This window comes from Lissotriton vulgaris, chromosome 5 (genome assembly GCF_964263255.1).
Source record: "Lissotriton vulgaris chromosome 5, aLisVul1.2, whole genome shotgun sequence".
Taxonomy (NCBI): Eukaryota; Metazoa; Chordata; class Amphibia; order Caudata; family Salamandridae; genus Lissotriton; species Lissotriton vulgaris.
This window is the reverse complement of record NC_141693.1, coordinates 1,394,159,359-1,394,181,641: the sequence shown is the minus strand read 5'-3', so window position 1 is coordinate 1,394,181,641 and position 22,283 is coordinate 1,394,159,359. Positions and strand designations below refer to the sequence as shown.

The 22,283-nt window shown below is 42.0% G+C and overlaps 1 protein-coding gene across 1 annotated transcript in view; it reads left to right on the top strand.

Annotated features, from left to right (window-relative positions):
- LOC147712645 (cytochrome P450 2A13-like) overlaps positions 1-22,283 on the top strand; it is a 581,712-nt gene that overhangs the window by 159,921 nt on the left and 399,508 nt on the right. Inside the window, exon 2 of the mRNA XM_086923338.1 lies at positions 419-581. Coding sequence (XP_086779464.1) covers positions 419-581 — 163 coding nt within the window. The remainder of the gene's footprint in view (positions 1-418; positions 582-22,283) is intronic.

Here is a 22,283-nt window from a genome sequence, read left to right as displayed (position 1 = left end):
TGTCTTCTTGAAAAGCAGCTACCCCTTCATTAAGCTTGAACCTAATTTCTGTGTAAAGCATGTAAGGGATTTAAAACGTCCACAGTTGTTTTCATCTGCTTTTGATATCAGAAGAGTAAAAATGTATCAACAATTACAGTATTCAAAATGGTATTTTCCTAAAAGTGAACTATGCTTGCCTTCTGCTTCGCCCCTGCCAGGCAAGCTGCTGCTACTGTATCTATTCTTTGCCGCCAGTCCCAGAATTTCCGTATTAGACGTTTAAGAACTAATAATTGATACTCACACATATTCATTGATTTTGTTGTGATGCGTCATTAGATTTTACTTTCACTGATTTGATTTGCTTTTTAACACCTCCGTTCTCACTTGAACTATCCATCACTAGACTTCTCTTTAACTTTTTTGGGGCCTGCAGCTGAGCGAGAAGTACGGTCCGGTGTACACCCTGCACTTGGGCCTCCGTCGAGTGGTGATACTCTGGGGGTACGATGCTGTGAAGCAAGCCCTGGTGGGTCAAGGAGATGAATTTAGCGGAAGAGGATCAACTCCTACCTTCGAGACAGTATTTGAGAATTCTGGTGAGAATTTTAATCTTTTTAATTATTTGACAACAATAAAGCATGAACACTAAAACAAACCAATCACCTAGGTGTGAATAGGCCATTTTTAATAGCTCGGTACAATGGCGGTTAGTCTTTTCATGCTGAAAGAAGGGTATTAAAGGGTACATTTACCATTATTTAATGCACTGCAGTACAACAACCTTAGTGTGGTTGCCGTGCTGTGTTGACTGAAAGCGAACTCCAGAGATATATGTACAAACATATGGTGCTGTTGCTTTCTTCCAAAGCTCTAGCGCATAATCCGGGCCTCCGAATCTTGCAAATATCAAATAGAGGTAGTGCAGCAAACCTCTTTAGGTTTATTGTTCACACATTTGGTTTGTGATATCTTTAAGGGCTGGAGAAGTGTTTTCTCTGCTAGGGTTGAATTTGAAAAGCCTCATATTTTCTGCAGGAGGATGTTGCAGTGCCAGCGGTTGGTCATGTATAGTGCCTGACTTACTATTATTTTTTTCAGTAGTAACTTACACTCAGAGTTTGTAAATACTAAAAAGTTGTAATCTTACTCAAAACTGTAAAGTACTCAAATATGTAAAACTAATCAAAAGTGTAAATTATCTTTGTGAATCAGGCCCAAAATGATTAACCTAAAAAAGTGCTTTCAGATGCATTGCCAGGAGAGGGTCTTTGGCTCTGCCCACATGTTGGTAGACAGTAATTCATGCTTTGAATGGGCAGACATTGCGTGCTTCCACAAAAACAGTGCTTACCCCCACACAACTGTGATCAATTTGTTCATTTATCCAGCTGCCTCTGCTACGAGCAGTATAGCTGTTCGAGCTTGAACTTTCAAGGGCACACACATGACACTGTAGTGCTATGTTTTAGAGAGCTAGATACATTATGTTTGTTTTTCTCTAGCAGTGACACGGATCGGAGGAGGGCAGTCATTAATTTTAGACTTTAGAATTAAATATTGTGTTTGACAGTCCTGTTCTTCACTAATCTACATGGATTTTTAGGTCTGGCTTGATGGTGCAATTGTCGTCGACCTGATGTGATCAACACAAAAGAGCTACTCAGAGAAGGCCCCACCCACATGTTGGTTTTCCTGAGTACACAATTTGATTGGACTGAATTTGTGCTCTAAATGTAAAAAAACGGATTTTTTTGCATTTTTTGACTTGTGACAAAAATTATATTAGATACTGCCGGACTGGGTGGCAAGCCCGTGCTCACAACTATAGGCTTGATCTGTTTATTATGAAATGTAGTTATAAAGGCTCTTGGCCTGACGTATTTCTTCTGGAAAGTATACGTTAAAATCAATAGGCTTTTAACCCGTTCAGTGCTGCGAACGTCCAACGGTCGTCGCGTGCACTACCTCGCTAGTGCTGCGCACGACCGTTGGACGTCCGAATCCCGTTAGCGCAATCGAACGTCCGCACTGGGGCGGAATATTTGCGGCGCGCTTAACGGGTTAAGTGTGGATTGTTATTGATGTATATTAAAGTCAAGCGATAGGTGTTTTAATACATGGAATCTCACAGATTACATTAATAGGCAATGGATTTGGTGTTAATGACCAGGTGCAAAAAAAACAGGATATGCAAGAAAGGCACTGTGAGAATCCTTATTAGGTCTTCTTAGGAGGGATAGTAAATCACTATAATTTTGCATACCTCTATTTATGATTGTGTATCGGATGGTTTCCTTGTGGAAATGTTTATGCTCAAAACTGTAGTAGCAAATTGGCTATGGTGGAAATTTATATGCCTAATCGGTAAACAGGAAATGTTATGTTTGATGCAAGGGGTCTAGTCTGCTTATTATGAAACATTTTGACACAGGCAGTTGATCTAGCCTATTAATTGTGAAGAACATTTGCTAAAGCCAATCGGCCTTTAGCGGCTTGTTATCACATTGTGCTATGGGCTATAGCCAGCTATTTTGTTACATGTAATCTCACAGATTACTGTAGTAGGCAATGGTTTTTACATTGATCACTCACTTTGACAAACTCGTTTTTTTTTTGTGTGATTCTTGTTATAACTGGTTCAGAGAGTTGGTATGTTGATTTGCAAAATTCTAAACTGAATTATGTAATAAACAAAACAACACCACAATGACAAAAATCCCATAATGGGAACTGGGGCTATGAATTTGTAAAGTTTTAAGTTTGGATAGAGCCAAGAAACATCAAGTGCCAAAGATAGTCAATGGCTGTGGTAGACCAGGACCTAGGGGCAATTTTACTCTGAAAACGAAGTGGTGTAGATCAGATACTCGATACAGGTTCATCCTGGTCAAAGATTATACCTTCTCTCTTTAGACCTTTAACTCCCAATTCTCCACAGGAATGCACTTCTACAGCCTCCCATGACCTCAAGGGAGTCACTTAGAGACTCACAGGGTGTCAGGCATGTCCCAAACAGCAGGGTCCAGTCCAGGCCCAGTTGCCCCTCGTGAACTTAGCAATTTCAGGAAAAGGCCTCCTGTAATTTGTTGTAACCCTGTAGCTTTAACAGGAGGTCAGCCTTATGCTCCTTAGAGTCCACTTGTTCCTGTGTGCAATAGAGAGTAAGTCCAGTTCTTCTGAACTGTTCTCAAGTTGAAGACGGCATGTTCAGTCCTATTCTGATCTTCCTCAAGTCCAGGAGTGTTCGTAAGGGGATGCCTGGCAATGCAACATTTTTACAAACACAGGAAACCCGTTCTCTAAGGCAAATGTTGTCCCAATAAGAAAGAAAGTGTCCAAACGAAGGAAAAATTAGACAATAAACTGTGTAAGTGCAATAGAGTGACAGGTAAGTACACTCTATATTAGTGACGGAACGCGATTTAAAATTGTCAGGCACACCTTTCTCACAATTATTTTATTGTTCACTAGGTGTGAACTGTCAAATAAAAAATGTGATGGTTGCTGTCCATGCATACCAATCTCACATGCCATGCATGTGAGATTGGTATGCATGGATAGCAATTTTCTTTTTGGGACAAAATGACCACCAATGAGGAGAACAGTGGGCTTATCTGGTGAGTATCTACCAGTTACCCCTTTGGTGGTTCGCCCGTGATGGGTCATTTTGCCCTTTCAGACTTTTTTCACCCATAGTTGGTGTTTACTGCTTATTTAAAAGCTTATTGTTGTACTGAATAGATTGAGAAATGTTTAAATTATAATTCGGTCACTATTTCCTTCTGGAGGACTGTCAGTGGAAAAAAGGGCCTTTTTAAATGATAGGCAAAAGAGTGTTGCAAACAACTACAAAGAAAGAATAGGGGGTTTGCTAAAGAAAGAACAAAATGTATGTGATATATACACTTCGCAGAGTAGCAAACCAAAGTGAACAATATACTCCATCCTAATATAATTTGTCTTAGAGAACGGGTTTCTTGTGTTTGTAATTTGTGAGTGGAGGGCAACCTGTAGTCTCTTTCACCCTCTAGGCTCCTTTTTTGATGATATGATGCAACATTTTTGCCTGGGATAGTGGGTGGAAATGACTCTTGGGCATGCCCTAACCATTTGGGTAAAAGTTCCCAGGGCCAACCTTACCCAGGTTAGGCATCTTCATGATGGCAAATGTCTTCATTCACACAGAAATTGGGCTCTGAGTATGTGTATGGCAGTACTAACAGGCCACTTGCTTGTTTGCTGCTCATTTCATCTGCAGTGCACCTCTTCTAAAATGGCCACCTCCTCTAAACCGGAATACTATTATGGCGTGCTGTTGTCCATAGTGTATCATTCTAATCTTTTTTGGGTTTTTTGTTAAAGCAAAACCATTAAATATGTTTTAAATCACAGCTAGCATACATTTGTTCATACCTCTATCTTGACCCAATGCCAAGCTTATATTATCCCATAGTTTTTGGGTGAGAGTCCTGTCCAAATTTGGGCCTTTATTCGTCTGCCTCCCAATACCTCTTCCATGAACCCAACACCTCTATATGATTCTTAGGGTATCCCCGGGCCTTGCACATCGCTATCTTCTGCACACATCATTAGTCCATCTGCTCCCTCTAAGCACCCAAGGTCAGACCCAACTCCTGCTGCCACAGTCATGCGATATCTCTTTTGGCAATCACTAGGCCAAGTCTCAGCACTGTTCTCTTTGTGAGCATGTATCCCACCTCAATCACCAGTTGGAGAAAAGTAGCCTGGGGTTAGGTCTATGGAGTGTCCCATAACAGCTCGCCCCAACTGCGAAGGGCTGAAGGACTGTACAGTCCCACACTCTGTGGAGGAAATCACCCATTGCTTTGCTACAGTAGAGGCAGAGGGCCAGACGCCTAGAGCTGGGGTGTCAAGTTTATGCACTGTATGTATTTCAATGGCATGCGGTGTAATAGTGCCATCACCACCACCTCACTTGCCTCTATCAGGGCCAATGCCCATTCAGTGTCGTCCAATGAACTCAAATTATCTTTCCAGGGCTTTTGCAAACTCAGAAAGGTATTAGGTGTATGCAGCACTATGGATTAATAAAGTATAGAAATTCAGCTTCTGGGAGGGAGGGAGCCCATTGTCAAGCATGCCTCTAGAGGAATATACTCTGGCAGGTCTGTAAGCATAGTGAGGTAGGGCATAAGTGTATGTCTGACTTGCAAGTAACGATATAATTGATTACATTCTAATCCGAATTCGTCTTGGAGGTCTGTGTGAGATTTGATATCTTGTCCTTGCTCAAAATGTCCCAGAGTGGTGACTGACAAGGCGTTGCATCCTCAGAACCCCTCCGCGTATGTAGCCTCTGGCAAGAGAGTGCTTTGTCACATATAATTACGGCTCCCTGTTTTCCGTTTTTTTACGGATTTCTACAGATAAATACAGACAGAAAACAATGTGTTTGCTGTCTGCATTTATTTATACAGGTGGATAAATACAGAAAATGGTGCTTATTTAAGGGAACCTCTGTGCTGTATTTCATGAATAATAGCCCAACAGCTGAGCAGATGGACAGCATGGTAAATGAAAAAACAGGATGACATTTCTTTAAATAAAGGCACTTGTCAACATACATTTGTGGTATAGTGCTAATATTTACCAGTGGATGTATTGTCATGTAATATTTGGCAGCTTAAATAGATAAAACAAGACAGACATCAAAGTATGAGTGTGTGTTGATCAGTTAAATCAATATGGAAATGTAAAGTTTTACAACTACATTTTTACACAAAACACAAAATAAATATGGAAAAATACAGATAAAATGGGCAAAAAATAAATATGGATAAATACAGATGGACATGTTAAAAAAATAACCACTATAAAACTGGGAGCCTTATATATAATGTAGGGAAGAGTAGGTACTGATGTGCCAGTGACCAATTGGATAAGCTGAGTCATCTTCCATACCATAAATCCAGTCATTTAGTAGAAGCAGGTGTGAGGACCTATAGTAAGGAAGTAGGTCGACTATTGCCAGTCTACCATTATATGTGGACTTACAGCTCTTGCAGAATGCCACTCATTGAAGCCCTCCCTCCCAGACAACTGAGTTAATGGCAGATTGAAAGGGTATCATGGTCACCGTAGAAATGTAGAATGAATAGTTTTGCATTGTGTATGGTTGCTTGTGGAGGATCATAATGTTTAGCAGGACACATGTCCTATGAGTGAGAGTGGTGGTGTGGACCACCTGGAATGCTACACTTGCATGGCCATCAGTTGGGATGAGAGATTGCCTGGTTTGGTGTGTTTCACCGTAGCCTGAATGTGGACCCCTTTATAGCGGAAGTCAGTGATTGTGATCATTAGCCCCACCACCAGAGCCCAACCGATTGTGTGCTCGAAATGCCCAATTAGGCATAGTCTTGTTTTTCCCTAGTTGACTTTAAGTCCGGAGTAGGATCCAAATGTATCTCCGGTAGCTGTGGCTATCGGTTACCCTAGGTAAATCAAGGGAACATCCATTTAGAGTGACACTAGGCCTTCACAAGTGTCTGACCTTCAAAACTCCTCTAAATGTGGGCCTTCCCAGAGCACCCAGACAAGGGCTCAACTTCAATAGCAAATAACAGAATAATAGGCCTGACCGAGGGCATCCCTGTGGTGCCCCTTGCCTCAAAGCAAATTGCATTGGCACTGCACATGCATCTCTGACCTGAGCACACAGTTAGGTGTATAGGAGTTGAATGTAAGCCATTAACTGGGGGGGCAAAGCCCATGTGTTGAAGTACCACAAACAGACAGGGCTACAAAATGCAGTCAAAAAGCTTTCCCAAAGTCTATGAGCATCACCGCCAAAGAGTATTGTATGATGTTGATGGTTACCAACGCATTGTGTAAATGGCAGTTGTATTGCAGCATCAATCTGTTCGGTATGAAGCCACTTTGGTCCATGTTTTACTGGGAACAAAAGCGAATAGGTATGACGCTAATGTTTAGGCTAGTATTTTGGTTTTGCAATTAAATAATAATGTGGACCTATATGATGAGCACAGATGGGGGGTATTCTCTCTTGCGGAACAGCACTATCAGAGATTCCTCCAGGTTGGGGAGAAACGTCCCATTTCCAGAGCCTCTGTAGATAGCATAAGCAAGGGTAGGGTGAGAATATTGGCTTGGCAGCTAAGCAATTTTTCTTGTAGGCCATTGGGGCCTGGATTCTTTGCCCCGGGAAGGTGAGGGATGGCCTCCGCTGTGACTTGGCCATCAAGAGTTATGCGATGTTCTGCCCATATCTGCAGCATGTGGAGGTTGTAGAGATATGCATTAGTCTCTTGCATATGGTTTATGTATGAAGTACGGCGTAGTACTTAGCGAAGCTCTTTGCTATCTTGTTAGGTGTCTTGTTCGGGTCCTTGTTGTGTGCTTGGCTCAGGCAATGCAAGAGCATGTTGGTTTTATTGTCTAATTCATAGAGGTGGCTCTGGCAGGCCTGCAAGAGCTTCCTGGCTTCCTCTGTTTGGATTTACTTAAGTGCTATGTTGGCTCTCTGAAGCTTGTGCAGTAACTCGACTGTTGCTTGCTCCACATACTTGCATTCTACTAACCGCACTGTCTGGTCAAGGCTTGCAAGCTCCCTCAATCTCTTTTTCCTCGGATGGGCTAGGTTTGAGATTACCACTCCCTGTCAGTGCCCTGAAGCCCCCTTACATTGTTGACAAAGTGTCCACCCATAAGTCGTTGGACTCAAAGAAGCAGGTTGCCATTCCCCAATGGTCTCCCAGAATGGTTTCTGTGTTGCCCACCATGTGCTGCGGTGTCATGTGTGTAGTGCACCGACTGCTAGACCTCACTGAGAGCTGTTGGGGGCACATGATCAGAGAGACCGGGAGCATGGATCGGTATATTCAAGATTGACAGCATGTGTGCGAGGAAGTAATCCAGACAGGATAGGGTACCGTATACTGCAGATAAGAACATGTATCTGCCTGCCTCACAGTCATATTGTCTCCAAACGTCGCTAAGACCCAGTGTCATAGTGAATGAAGCCAATAAATGCTTGGGGTTGTATCATTGTTTTACCATTCCAAGATCGCCAACATGTTGGTTCTAAATGTGGTGACCATGCTTGACCTTTGCCTGAAATGTAATACAATGATAGACTTTTTACGATACCTTTGCAAGAAGAACACCTGCTGTTACATTTTGCTTCCTTATTGTCAGCATATGTTCTTTGTGTTTAGACACCATGTGTTCTTTTTGCTACTTGTATTCTTGTAATTCATTTTGCATACGTTGTTGAGTTTGTGTGTATTTTATTATGATAGTGTCGGACGTTGGATACAAGAATATGTCAGTGGATGGATGAATGGATGCAAAGAAGAGCGACAAAGTGCATGCATGAAACTTATTGAGTGCCCAAACCCATCAATGACACAAACTACACTTTCATTCATAGCCAGATCTGTTGGCATTGCCAATGCTTGTTTGGGTCGTAGGTGTGAAAAAAGTCATACTGAGTTCATCTGGAGGCTCACACCTGGCCGACACAATAGCCAAATGAGGGTAAATAGCTACTTTTCAATAGAGAAATCGGAACATGTAAAATAATAGTAGTGACACTAAAATTTAGAAAAGTACAAAACTATTTATTTATTAAATATAATTTGGCTGTAAGTAAAAAAACATGATAGATATGAATTTACTGAGACAATAATTTGTGCAACATACTCACTGCACCCATCCATCACACATACATACCACAATCTGATGTTTGTTTCAATACTCAATCTGTTTGATAATAATTCAATTCATTGATATATGCCGTCATTAATCAAATACAAGCCATATAGAGTTTAACAGAGAATCTGTTTGAACACATGATTTTTATGTGGTTTCCAAGTTGTCTCAAGGTTCCGTGAACCTTGTCAGACGGGACTCTGCAACTCTAGAGTGAGCAGCGCGACTCTTTCTATTTGGGATTGACCTCCGGCTCTCCATACCAGGGTGTGACTCTTTTGCCTCCTGTAAATCCTGAAACCCCCTTGTCCCCCCACCCCCCTTGTCTTGATAAAGACCCGCCATGACCACCAATCGGGGCACAACAGGGTCGAAACGTCGACGCATAACATTGGTCAAGATACCCCCAGGAACGATCATAGTAACCATCGGTCTCCTTGGAGTTATAATTAAGAACACTGACCGCCAATTCAAAATTGTTTTTCCTCCCCTCCCCGTGTATAGTACTGTATATAACTGTAAATAAGTGTCACTCAATATATTGCACTATTCACTGTGTTCACTTACAGTCACTTTTTCACATGTTCTTAGAATTTGTATAAACTGAAATGGAATGAAGTAATTCCTGTGTTCTACATATGTGATTGTGCTTTCTATATAAATACCTTGAACTATATTTGTTTTCAGAGAGGTTTAATTTAGTTTAATTCAATCTATTTGCACTTGAATTATTACATTGTGTCTTGGAGCTATCCCAGCCTTTTCTTAAAAGCAATCTATCCGGTTACCCGACAGAACCACTTTTGTTGTTAACCACTCCTACCCAGGTTCTGAGGGACACAGGGTTACCCCTTTTTGTTAAAACAAAAAAATCAACGCACGTATCGGCACAACACTGCCTTCCTCAGGAGTTCCACCTCCAAATGTTATGCTCTGTAAAGACAAGTATATATCAAAACCAAATACAAAATAATATAGTGTCACTACTATATACAGTGAAGAATGCTCACACTATTTAACAACAAAGGATACAAAAGAGTTCGCATTTGTTTAAGAACCTTTAATGAAAGATTAAAAATCTCATGAAGAGATAAATTATACTTAGCCATAATGAGCTAAGAGACAGAAACAGATATAGAGCAGAATATTATGAAAAAGAGAATAGGATATGCCCAACATATAGAGTGTGTCTAGATGCACACTTCTACTCTGAAAGTGGATCACATATTCTTTCTTGAATAAAGCATAACATATACCTGATTAAAAAGTATAAGTAGATTTACTGGGTAAGTATTTCAAACGATGATGAAGCTGGTTAATAGTGGGTATTGGTGACAGACTCTAATATAGCCAGTAGTTTCAGGCCAGAAAAATCCTGTACGTTTGAAAGCAACAGTATTCATATGAGCCAGATACATCTGGATTACACATCCTAATGATGTTACAAAACATTGCAACCTAGGGGCAATGGGAAAACATACTCGTTTTAAATAATAACTAGAGGCTTACCAGTTTCAGCAAGAGGTAATAGATATACCAATATATTGATGAACCCACAGGCCAAGGGTCATGTGTGATTCCTTCTAAATTTGATTTTTCTTACAACCTGCAGACAGATGGTGGTGCAAAAGAAAGGGAAAAAAGGAAAACATTTGTCTAATGACCCACTATCTAACTCTAATAGGTACACAGACCCACATACATAATGAGTAATAGATAGAGATAATACCTTATAGCAATTATGGCTATAATGGTGAGGAGATTAGGATTCTTCTGGATGTCATGTCTTGGCCTCGATGCTGGGGTTTGAATGGTATTCTACAGGTAGTACAACTGGAAGCTCACACCAGGCTGTCAGACACAACAACCAAATAAGGGTAAGTAAGTAAATTTTACATGTTATGCCACTCCAAAAGACGGCATTTAGACAAACAAGAGGTTTACTTTCTCAAGCTGCATCTATATTTTAGGTGTGTAGGTGTATGCAAGCTAGTTATGACCACGATTAGTATGATCATATATAACAGGAATACTCACATGCGGCCCGTGATCTTTAATTGCAACTCCCTGTTGAACATCAGCACTAGGCTGCTGTTCACTTCAGAAAGCTGTGAAACAAATGGCATACTTTATTTACACGTTAAATAAAGCATGAGCATTTTACTTTAGTAGATTAGATTATATTACTAAATTGAGAGGCATTTATTAGCAGTGATAGTTTTCAAATATGATTTTAGAAACGTTCATCCCACTACGATTCGGAAAACAATGCCATTAGTGAAAAAAGAGAGGTAAGTCATTTGTCAGGTGCTCCTTGTGTGTGACCTTGGTTGTTTTATTAATTGGAACAACATTATAGTTTATTAAATAAAACACAATAATAAGTTTTGTACAGCTCACATCCTGAACTTTTATAATTTAATGGACTCTCATGTGTGATAATGAAGAAATTGGAGGCAAAGTGAAATTAACCAATTGCCTAGGATCACAGAATTTCATCAAGTGGCGAAGCCAGGACTGATGGCTGGTTTCTGCTTTCACATTTTGCAATTCAGCCACCAGATCAATCAAACAATCAATCAATCAGTCAAGGGATTATAAAGTGCATCTTCTCACCCATGAGGGCCTCAATGCCTGAGAGAGGGGGGGGGGGCTCAGTTGGGTGCTATCATCTGAAGAGCCAGGTTTTGATGTCCTTCCTGAACTGGAGCAATGTAGGGCTTTGCCGTAGGTGGAGGGTGCTGTCCTTCTAGGTCTTGGCTGTGAGGTAGGAGTAGGACTTTCCAACCATTCAGGTCTTGTAGATACATGGAATGGTGGCCAGGAAGAGGTCTGCTGATCATAGCTTTCTCTTGACAGATGAGTATCTCTTTCTCTCTCAGGTTTTACATTAGAAGTAATGCTTTGACTTTGATTCTTGGTGCATGAGAATAGAGCATTGGTGGCAGACAGACATCCCGTGAAGGCTCGGTTTGTTGTCCACACCATGCATCTGCTTAGCATCCCCCTATGCCCACCTTTCATCACTCCAATACTCACATTACTGACATCGGTGCTGTCCTCAGACATTCCATAGACAATACTTTGCGGCACTTAGGGAAATGGTTGTGAGTACCCATGATATAAAACCATATTTCGATCTAAAAGAGAGGTTAATTCTCCTTTTAAATGATATGTCATGCCTTAATCTCAATGCTGGCGTCTGAATGGATATTCTACAGAATTCAATATTTTGAGGATGGGAAGAAGGAGTATTTGACTACACTATTTACATGTTATCTCTCTAGCAGTTATGCTTAGCAAGAGTGCTAATTTAAGACATGTCCACTGCCGAGATTTTCGTCCCGCAAATGAAGGATGCGATGGCTCTGGCAGCGGCGTCAGGCGCTGCGACGATCTCGACCTTCATAGCTGCGGGAAACTTCTCGCACTGTCCGGGATGCACTCCGCAAGCGAGCGATGCAACACTTTTCACTTGCAAAAGTCTCTCAAGCTTAGTTTCAAGCTTCCCAGCACAGGTACAACTTCCAGAGGCTCCACAACTGGATCAAGCACTCTAGGAAGGACAGAACTCTCTCAGCAGAGTTCAGGGAAGCTGGGGGGGGGGTGAAGTCCTTTTGTTCCTGGGACTTCAGAACAGGGAGCCAGCTCTTCTCAGGCCCTTGGAGATTCCTTCAAGACAGGGGACACAGCACACAGCAAAGTCCTTCCCCTCTCCTTGGCAGCCAAGCAACAGCAGGTCAGTCCAGCAGAGCAACAGCAGGACAGTCTTCCTTCTTCAGAGTCAGCTTTCTCCTTGGCAGAGGTTCCTTCTTGATTCCAGGATGATCTAATTTTCTGTTGTCATGGGTCCTGTACTTATACCCCTAAAGTCTTTGTTCTCTTAGGGCATGTAGGCCCTGAGCCCGGTCTGAACCAGTTCTGGGTGGATCCTGAGTACTTTGTTTTGCTGGCTTCTTCTTTCCTTTCAGAGTGAGGGGCAGGGTCGTCAGCTGCCCAGCAGGAGGTGGAGCCAGCATTGTGGCAGGCAGGCACAGCCCTATTCAGGCCCAGGTGCTAACTCCTCCCACCACTCAGGTTGCAACTGCAGTCATTCAGCCTAGGGCTGACTCAGCCAGCCTCCTGGGGAATCCCCAGCCCCTGTCACTCACAAACCAGACAGTCAATACACAAACAGGCTAAGGCACACAGAAGGGTCAGACAAGAGAACAGCAACTTTCTAAAAGTGCTGTTCTCAAACACAAGATTTAAAAACAACCTTTCCTAAAAGATGTGTTATTAAATTCTGAGTTCAGGGATACTAGATACTTATGTCCTATCTTGTTCCTATGGGAAGAAATGCTGTTAACCACTGTAGCCAGCATCCTCCATGTTAATCTATGGAGCAAGATAGCCTTACAATAGTGAAAAACGAAAATGGCTGTAATTCACTACCAGAGCATGTCACCTACACCAGTACATGCTCTACCTTTCACATACACTGCACCCTGCCCAGGGGGGTACCTTGGGCATTCCATAGGGGTGACTGATGTGCACAAAAAGGGAAGGGTTAGGCCTGGTCAGTGGGGACACTGCCCAGGAGGACATGGCAGTTTCTAAACAGCCCATAGGCACTGCAGTGGCAGGCCTGAGACACCATTTTAGAGCTACTCCTGTGGGTGGCACAATCAGTGCTGCAGCTAGTAGCATTTGTCATCACCAGCCCTGACACACCCAGTGCACTTAGCTAGGGACTTCATATTGATACAAATATGCCAAACATGTATATCCAATCGTGATAACAATTTACATAGGGAGCACTTACACTCTGGCACTGATCAGCAGTTGCAGAGTGTCCAAAGCATCTAAACCAGCAAAAACGAAATCCAGCACAGCATAAAAAATACAGGAGGTAGAGGCAAAAAGGTAGGGGAAACCACGCCAAAGATGCCAGGTCTAACACATGCTCACTGTGATATATGGCGGGGTCGACTGGCTAGTGAATCTGTTTTTACCTTCCATTCCGTTCCACGTTGCTCTTCTTCTCATATAGACATGTTTTTCTTGAATTATAGTATCTTACCTTCTGTAGTGATCAAACTAAATTTTAGGATTGTCTCATATTATAACTCACTGTTGTTGTTTTTTAAGTCTACTGAACTGGTAAAGGCCACAACTCCATGCAGAACAACCTTCAAGCACCTACTGGATTCACTGTATATTGGTTTTATGGTCTCTGGTCTAGGTGAGTTAATTACTTTCAATAAAGGGTCTGACAATTTTATCATGGTCTGGCTGAATGGGCTGTCTAGACTAATTTATGAGAGAATCTTTTCCAACTGAAGGCAGAATACTTACTCCTACTCAAGTCTCATAATCTGTTCAATAATGCCTCTAACATATTCAGAATATTGACCACTCTACAAATGCAATAGTAGAAAATGATCTGGGACAGGGCACGTTCAAATTATTAGGTGAAATTTCTGTCATGCTTTGAGAATATCGAGAAGATGAGTAATTTATTGGCATTGCAATTAAAAGATAAAAACAATAAAAGCTTAGTATTGAGCATAAGAGGTACAATGGGTAAAATTGTCCCTGGTTACCCGGCAATTCTCACAGTCTTTCACCTATATAATGATGATTGTGGGCAACTCATGGTATGATTGATCACTGTCTTCGGGCTGTCATGCTCAATCAACTTACAGCTTCACAGAAGGCTGGTTTGGCTGCTACAATCACAAGGGACGAGATTGAAACAGGACATTTCATAATTAGCATTAGCTAAAGCAGTCAGACCTCACTCTATCCCAACAGAATTTTATAAACAGTTTTAAAACATATCAGTCTGTTTTCTTCAAAATTGTTAACTTAACAGCTTTTTTTGTGCCTACATTGCCCTCATGGGCCGAACCTATATAGCAATCTTTGTTAAAACGAATATGGACCCATTGCATTGTGGCTCATATAGCTCCTTATCACTAATTAACGGTGACTCTAAAATGTACCTGCAGATATGTTCCAAGCAATTGGCTATAGTCATAGGATTACCAATTGACCCATGTAGCATGGATTTGTCCCTTCATGGGATACCACCTTTCATATAAACCTGGCCATATCCACACTTAATTTGGCTGGAGAGTTGAAAAATCCTACTGTGGTCATCATGTTGGATGCTGAAAAAGCGCTCAACCGGGTCTCCTGGCGATTTCTGCTAACAATCCTGTCTGTGATGGGGTTGGGCTTAAGATTCAGCAGACAGAGTCAGTCGTTGTACTCCTTCCTAACAGCTAGGATCATCTGTATGAGATAATTTTCTGATGTTATACAAATCAGTCATGGTACGAGGCGGGGATGACCTTTCTCCCCGCTCTTTTTTGCCCTCTATTTGTATCCATACATTCAGGTACCCAAAACCTGCTTTTCTATTGCATCCTTGAGGTTGCATAATTGAGAGGTCAAGCTCTTGGCATATGGAGATGATATTGCGATGTTTTAAAAATATATTTTATTGAGTGGATCACAAAAAAAACGAAGCAGCTCAATTGCATAATACAGCTTAGATCAATAAAACAATCAATTCCAGCATACATAGGTCAAAACAAAAGTGCAATGACAATAAAGTGTAAATAGTGCATCAGGAGATATAAAAACAAAAAACCCAGAAGCTTATGTCCAAACTAGTAATTAGTTCATATATTCATATTGATAAAGTGCTAGTGCAATTGAACTAAGGTGCTATCCTTGCTGGGTCGAAAGATCCATCAGAAAAGTGCTGATGCAATATCAATATGATGCTAAAATTGAAACACCCGAAATATCGATGACATAAGAAGTGTCACAACATATAATTGATAAAACCATCTGTTCCTGAATACATCACCAAAGTGCTAATGCTATAGATATAACGTGCTAATAGTATAAGGTCAGGCAATATATCAATAGCAGCAAATTATTTATACTCTGAAAATAAAGTGTTAATAATCAAATACCACATAGATAATAATCTACTTTCATAACACATTGAGGGTATAAATGACCATGAACATTTTAAAAGGCATTATTGAAAAACCTGACCAAATTGCTACAAATCTTCTAAGAGACCCTATCTACTTGACGTATGCTCCCAACCATATATATGTCTTAACCAACTTTTCTTGCCATTGCTGAATCAACGATATCTTATTTGACTTCCAATTTTGTAAAATTAGAGACCTGGCCACTGCAATAGCTATTGAACAGAAATATTATTGGTACTTAGACAAATTTTGGACCGCTATGGAACACCCAAAAAGAGCTAAGTTAATAGTAGGAATAATGTGGACTAATAAACAAACAGGCACATGCATCAATGTTGGCTTTTGCAATTCCTTAATTGCGATTTTTAAGGAATCGCAATTAAGGAATTGCAAAAGCTTATGCATGTAGAAATCGCTTCAAAAATAGCGATTTCTAAACATTCCTTAATTGCGACTAACAAATTGCGAATCACAATTAACAAATACCTCCCCATTTATTCCTATGAGCCTAGAGGCCCATAGGAATGAATGGGAAGACATTCTCAATTTGCGATTCTCAATTAGAGAATCGCAAATTGAGAATGCAATTTCAAGGGTGCCAGTGTGTCAAAAGGACACTCTGTTGCTCCCCGGAAATTGATCCGTGCACATATGTTGCGCACGCACATGCCCTAAGGGCATGTGTGTACTCAACATGAAACTGAAAAATGCACAAAATTCAATTTTTCCAAGTTTTTGCAAATTACTATGAAGGTCAACTTCTTGGTAATTTTCTCCCCCTATTAGCGAAATTGCTGATTTTCTTACCTTAAATGCATTGCATTTAAGGAATCACAAAATGCCATTCCTTAAATCGTAAATTGAGAACTCGCAAGTAATTGCGAATTCTCAAATTGCTAGGGCCTTGGCCCTTGATGCATCACAAAAGCTAATTTTGCTATCGCAAACGGACGATCTTTTGCGAATCACACCGTTTGTATTCGCAAAAGGCTTTGATGCATGTGCCTATTAGACATTAATCTTCGAAAAACATCAGACCAGAACTGATGAAGATCGGGACAGTAGAAAAAAATATGGTTCCAGGACCCTATCTCTGGGTTCCCACATCTAAAACCAAACTACGAAGAGTCTCGGAAAAATGTAATTCAGTCTTTTAGGTGTATAATAAGTTATACATCTTTGCAAATAGGCCATTCTTTTATAATTAGCAGCTCTAAGCACTTTATGGCCTACTTCACATAGAGACTGCCATTCCTTTTTGCTGACACTGCAGCTGGTTTCTTTCAGTAGTTTAGAAAAAAAGTTATCGAGCACTTTCTGCTGGCCCACCTGCATTAGGAAAGAATACCAATTGCCTACTCCACATAGGCCCTGACCATATCATTGGTTTAATATGTTTAAAGCTTCATTATTAGTCACCACATAATTTGCTGTTAAGAAGATCGAAATTTGATTAAAACTAAATGCCAAAGCAAGAAACCTGGGGCCCAGCTGCTGGGACAACATCTCACTGGTAATCAATTTGGATGCACTAAAAAAGTAACCCAAATATTCAAAAGCCACCTCTTGCCATATTGTAAAGACCCCTGAGAAAGTTGCAAAGCAAAGGGCTGACACTAACTAATTTTTGAAAATAGATGGTATAGAGGAATTTTACATAGATTAAAAAATACTTGCATGCAACTAGCAAGGTCAGCTAATGCCTTGTATCTCAATTCAACTGAATAGGCTGTGTCCTGTCCCCACACAAAGGGCTGTATACCCTCCTGTAGTGAGTCTGGAGTTAGAGCAGGAAGGGCAGGGACTCTTTGCACTTTTAAAGGCCTCTCCCCCAAAGGCACAACTGGGTAGATGTACTGGACCTCTGCCACCACCAACCCCATACACTTCTGGACACCTGGGCATTCTGCCAGGAAGGTGGACTGCTGTGCTGCTGGAAGGACTGCCACTCTGCTGGACTCTGCTGGACTCCTGCTGTGCTGTGCTGGCCTACTGTCCTCTTTGCCTGGGAGTAAGAAGGACTGGACTTGTATCTCTCCAACACAGAACCAAAGTAACTCCATGGACTTGCTGGCTTACTTACTGTATTAGGTCTCAGGGTCATCAAAGACTCCCAACCATCCATCTACAGCACCAGGACCTTGCCATCTAAGAGTCTTGCCCTGTCAGGTGGTGCCAATTGAGCTCTGGGCCCTTGGAAGTGAGAATAAAGTGCTGCAACTGCAAAATCCACACGTTGTGGTCATTGCGCCGCTCAGAACCTGAGCATCTCCTTTAACGATGACGCATTTTAGCGGCTGCGAGGGTCTAATACAGAGCTACGCAGCAGGAGCTGTGGTTACCCTACACCTTAGATATATCTCCGTCTTTGTGGGGCTCGGAACCAACACATTGCCTACATCCAAAGAATCAAAGACGACGCATCGCCTCCCCTGCTCCACACATCAGGTCTTAGTTGATCCCTGTGTACGACCCAAGCTCCATTGCGTTTATCCTGAACATCTGGATTTGACCCAGACTCGCACAACTAGATAGCCCCGGTTGGCACTACTTTTTAGTTTAATTTAAAAAAATGTATAACTCCGGGATTACTTATTGGATTTTTTTGTTTAGTCATGTTTTGTTAAACAAATTAAGCATTCTTTTTCAATTTTGGTGTAGTATCTTTTTCTGTGGTGTTTTCAATGTTTTACTATTTGAAATGTTGCAAAATATTTTACTCATAGCCTCTTGAATTAAGCCTGACTGCTCTGTGTCAAGCTACCATATGGTGAGCACCAGTTATTTTATGGTGTGTATCTGACTTAAAAACAAAAGTCTCAAGGCCAGAGTCTCAGCAATTTTGTTTCTGAGATCCTCAGCCACACTTTCACAATTTGCGGTGTATGAAATCTCCACTTAGGGCGTGATTACGGTGCCGTAGTAAACAGCTCTGACCCTCAGTCGGAGCCATATGGTATCGTAATCCGCTGTTCGGATACATTTCTGACTCACCCATTCCGAATGGCTTCAGACGGGCCATTCAGAAAGCCTCCAGTAATCCCAAAGGCGGCTCTTTCCATCCGAGGGATTACAATGTCGGATTCTGACAGCCTTTCTGTGCTGGCTTTCTGGCGCAGAAAGGCTGTTAGAAGTTGACTTTCAGGGCCCCAGCAGACCCCCATGGATGCACAGCCTCTGGTTGGAGGACCCTTTTGATCCCCTCACCTTTTGGCAGTCACCTTGAGGTGCCTGCCACGAGGTGCAGGGAGGAATTGCACAGCTTTCCTTTAAAATGAGTTCATGCATTCTAACCAAAATGCATGCTCGCATTATAAAGAATAGGAATAAGACTGGACAGTGTTCGGTCGCATACGAATTGCTGGGTTGGGACAACTGACAGGAGGTCGGTCGCTCCCAGTACTGAATTGATGTTGGACAGACTCAGGTCCATCTGACATCGAAATCGGGCCCTTAGTGTGGTTTGGTCGATAGCGTCTTGATTGGGTCTGTCACTTGAGTGCCCTGTTTTTTACAAGAGTCATTGTAACCTTCATTGGCCAACAATTAGGAAGGTGAGGGGTGTTACCCCGAAACCGGTCCCAGTATGCTTGTTTCTGGTCCAGGGAATACTTGGCTTAACAGTTTGGGCTGGACTTTTCCCATGTGGCACAGGGTCAAGACTAATTTGCATATAGCTGGGTCTGAACTGGGCTGGTTAAGTGAGCTAAAGAACAATGATGGATTCAAAACTGATCTGTGACTGGGGGCAAGTGCCTGAAAAGTTTCAGCACTCCATCCATCATCTCCTTGTGTTTGCAACAATTAGGCAGGAACATATTCCTGAAGATGGAATTAAAAATATTTCATGAGCTCACAGTCAGTTTACAGATGAACATGGAAAATATTGTGGTTGTGTTGAAATAACTTTGCTAAACTTGCTTTGTTCTGATATCTGTAGGAACTGCTTTTTTGTCGTGAAATCATTCATTCCTCTTTTTAAATCCCTGTCAGTAGCCTATAAACTTTGGCAAATCCTCTGAAACATGTTTTTGTATCATATTGTTTGTGATCAGTATATTTAAAATGCATAATTTATCACTCTATTTTATTGTATTGGCACTAAGGGTTTATTCGCCCCGTTGTTTGAAGTGTTGGCCATGCCTCAACTGATTGATTGAACACTGAGTAACTAGACCCAAAGTTTGGGTCTAGTTACGCAGGTAGTCTGACATCTTGGATAGTCATGGAATACAATTCAGAAATTTTGGCATTATTTTAAGAATCCTGGTAGCTATGGCACAGAGGAGAAATGCTTAACTTAGAGGACATGAGTAAAGTATTTTTTCTGTACCAAAACAGTAATCAAGTCAAACACAACACATGAAAAATCAAAAACCAGTGTTGAAATATAGAGTACATTTTAGTAAACAAAATAACAATACCACAAAAAAGAGCGTTATGTGTCAATCGCGGTCAAATGGCCATGGTAGACCAGGGCCTAGGCGCAATTTGAGGCTGGCCAGGATGAAGTGTGGGTTGGATATAGCAACCAAATTTGGCCAAGTTAGAAGTTTTACCTTTGGAATTAGTCTCTGAAATGGACGTCCAAAATCCTCAGCAGGGCAAGACAGCAGGCTGTGGTCGAGAAGTGCCACACAAGGTTGGATAGTCATTGAATGAGGTCATGGTGAAGCCATTAAATTATGTGCGAACGCTCCTAGAGGGTTGAATTCAAATTGTGTATTCAAGAAAACTCACTTGCCTCCTGGATATTCTTGGGGCCTTCACACAGTGAAGATTTCTACCTTCCAACTTAGTCATTTAGACTGCAGTTAGAGCTGTAGAGGGCCTCAGGAGGCAAGATACCTTTTCTGCAAGATCCCTCTGAATAAGATGTGCTGCTGTAGGATGACTCACAGCTGAAAAAACCTATATCTTCAACTCAACGGTAGTGCACCTTGGTTGGTCAAACTGGCAGATTTGTCCTGGTCCTTCAGAGGTCTTTGAGCCAAAAAGTTTCAAAGTCACAGGATTCTTAGGTTGTTAGGAAGAGTACACTTTGACACAGACTGTGATTCTGAAAATTCCAAACCAATTTAGAACAATATATTTACTTGAAATAATTAAAATAATACCAAAACAGCAAAAGATCCAAGAAGAGCAACCGGAGCTATACATTCTTAAAGTTTAAGATTCAAAGTAGCCCAAAAAAGAGTTAATTGTAAACCACAGTCATCTGGTTGCACTTGGCTGGTGCCTAGGCACAAGTTGAAGCCGGCTGTGATATAGCATGGGCCAGATACAGCAACCAGGCTGAACCTGGTTGAAAGTTTCACCTTCTGATTTAGGGCCAGATTTGAGCTCCGCGGATCGGTTACGTCATCAAAAACTTAAAAGATATCCCGTCCTCTGTAGTACAAGTGCTACTGAATATTATACTTTTGCAGCACAGTGCTCAGGATATCTGTATGGTTGTGATGGAGTAACCCATCCACAGATATCTAAACAAGGCTCTTAGTCTGTGAAGTGAAAGTCAAAAATCCTATGATATGGCCGCAAATGGCTCCTCTGCATCGGATAGTTGCTGGATTAGGTTTTGGTGGAGTTAACTGTGGTGAGAAAGCACCTAGGTGTCTAAGCAGGTCAACGCCGTCTCCTCCTCCTGCTACAACACCCTCCGTATGCTCCGCAGGATCTACAAGTGGATCCCGACCGAAACAAGAAGAACGATGACACAGGCCCTCGTCAGCACAAGACTGGACTACGGCAACGCACTCTACACAGTAATCCCAGTCAAACACCTACGACGACTACATCCATCCAAAACGCCTCCGCTCGACTGATCATCAACCTCCCCCGCCGCAGCCTCATCACACCCCACCTGAGAGACCTACACTGTCTCCCCGTCAACAAGAGGATCACATTCAAGCTCCTCACCCACACACACAAAGCACTCCACAACGCCGGAACAGCCTACCTGAACAGCAGACTCAGCTTCTACACCCCCACCCGCTAGCTCTGCTCCGCTAGCCTCGCCCTCGCCGCTGTCCCCCGCATCCAACGAACGACCTCCGGTTGCAGATCCTTCTCCTACCTCGCCGCCAAGACCTGGAACACCCTCCCTACCCACATACGGCAGACCCAAGACCTACTCGCCTTCAGAAGACTCCTCTAGACCTGGCTCTTCGAGCAGTAGCAGCACCCCCACTCCCCATAGCGCCTTGAGACCCTCACGGGTAAGTAGCGCGCTTTACAAGTACTCTGATTGATTGATTGATTGATACATCTTAATTGTGTATCCAGAAAAGGCCCATTGACTGGCGTTTGCCCAGTGAAGATATCTACCATTATACTTGATCACTTTTTTGGTGCTCAGAATCTTCCAGTGGAGCAAGGCTGTAGCTGAAGAAGGCTCCACGAGGGCAGCTACTTTCTCTGTGAGGTCCCGCTGAATCAGATTTGTTGCTGAAGAAAAAACTCAGAGCGGGAGCAACCTGAATCTTTTGCCCACTGGCAGCCTACCTTCATTGGATCGGCTTGGCAGATAGCTGTCAAAAAGTCCTATGTTTCAAGAAAAGTTAGGAGGAGTACACTTTGACAGTA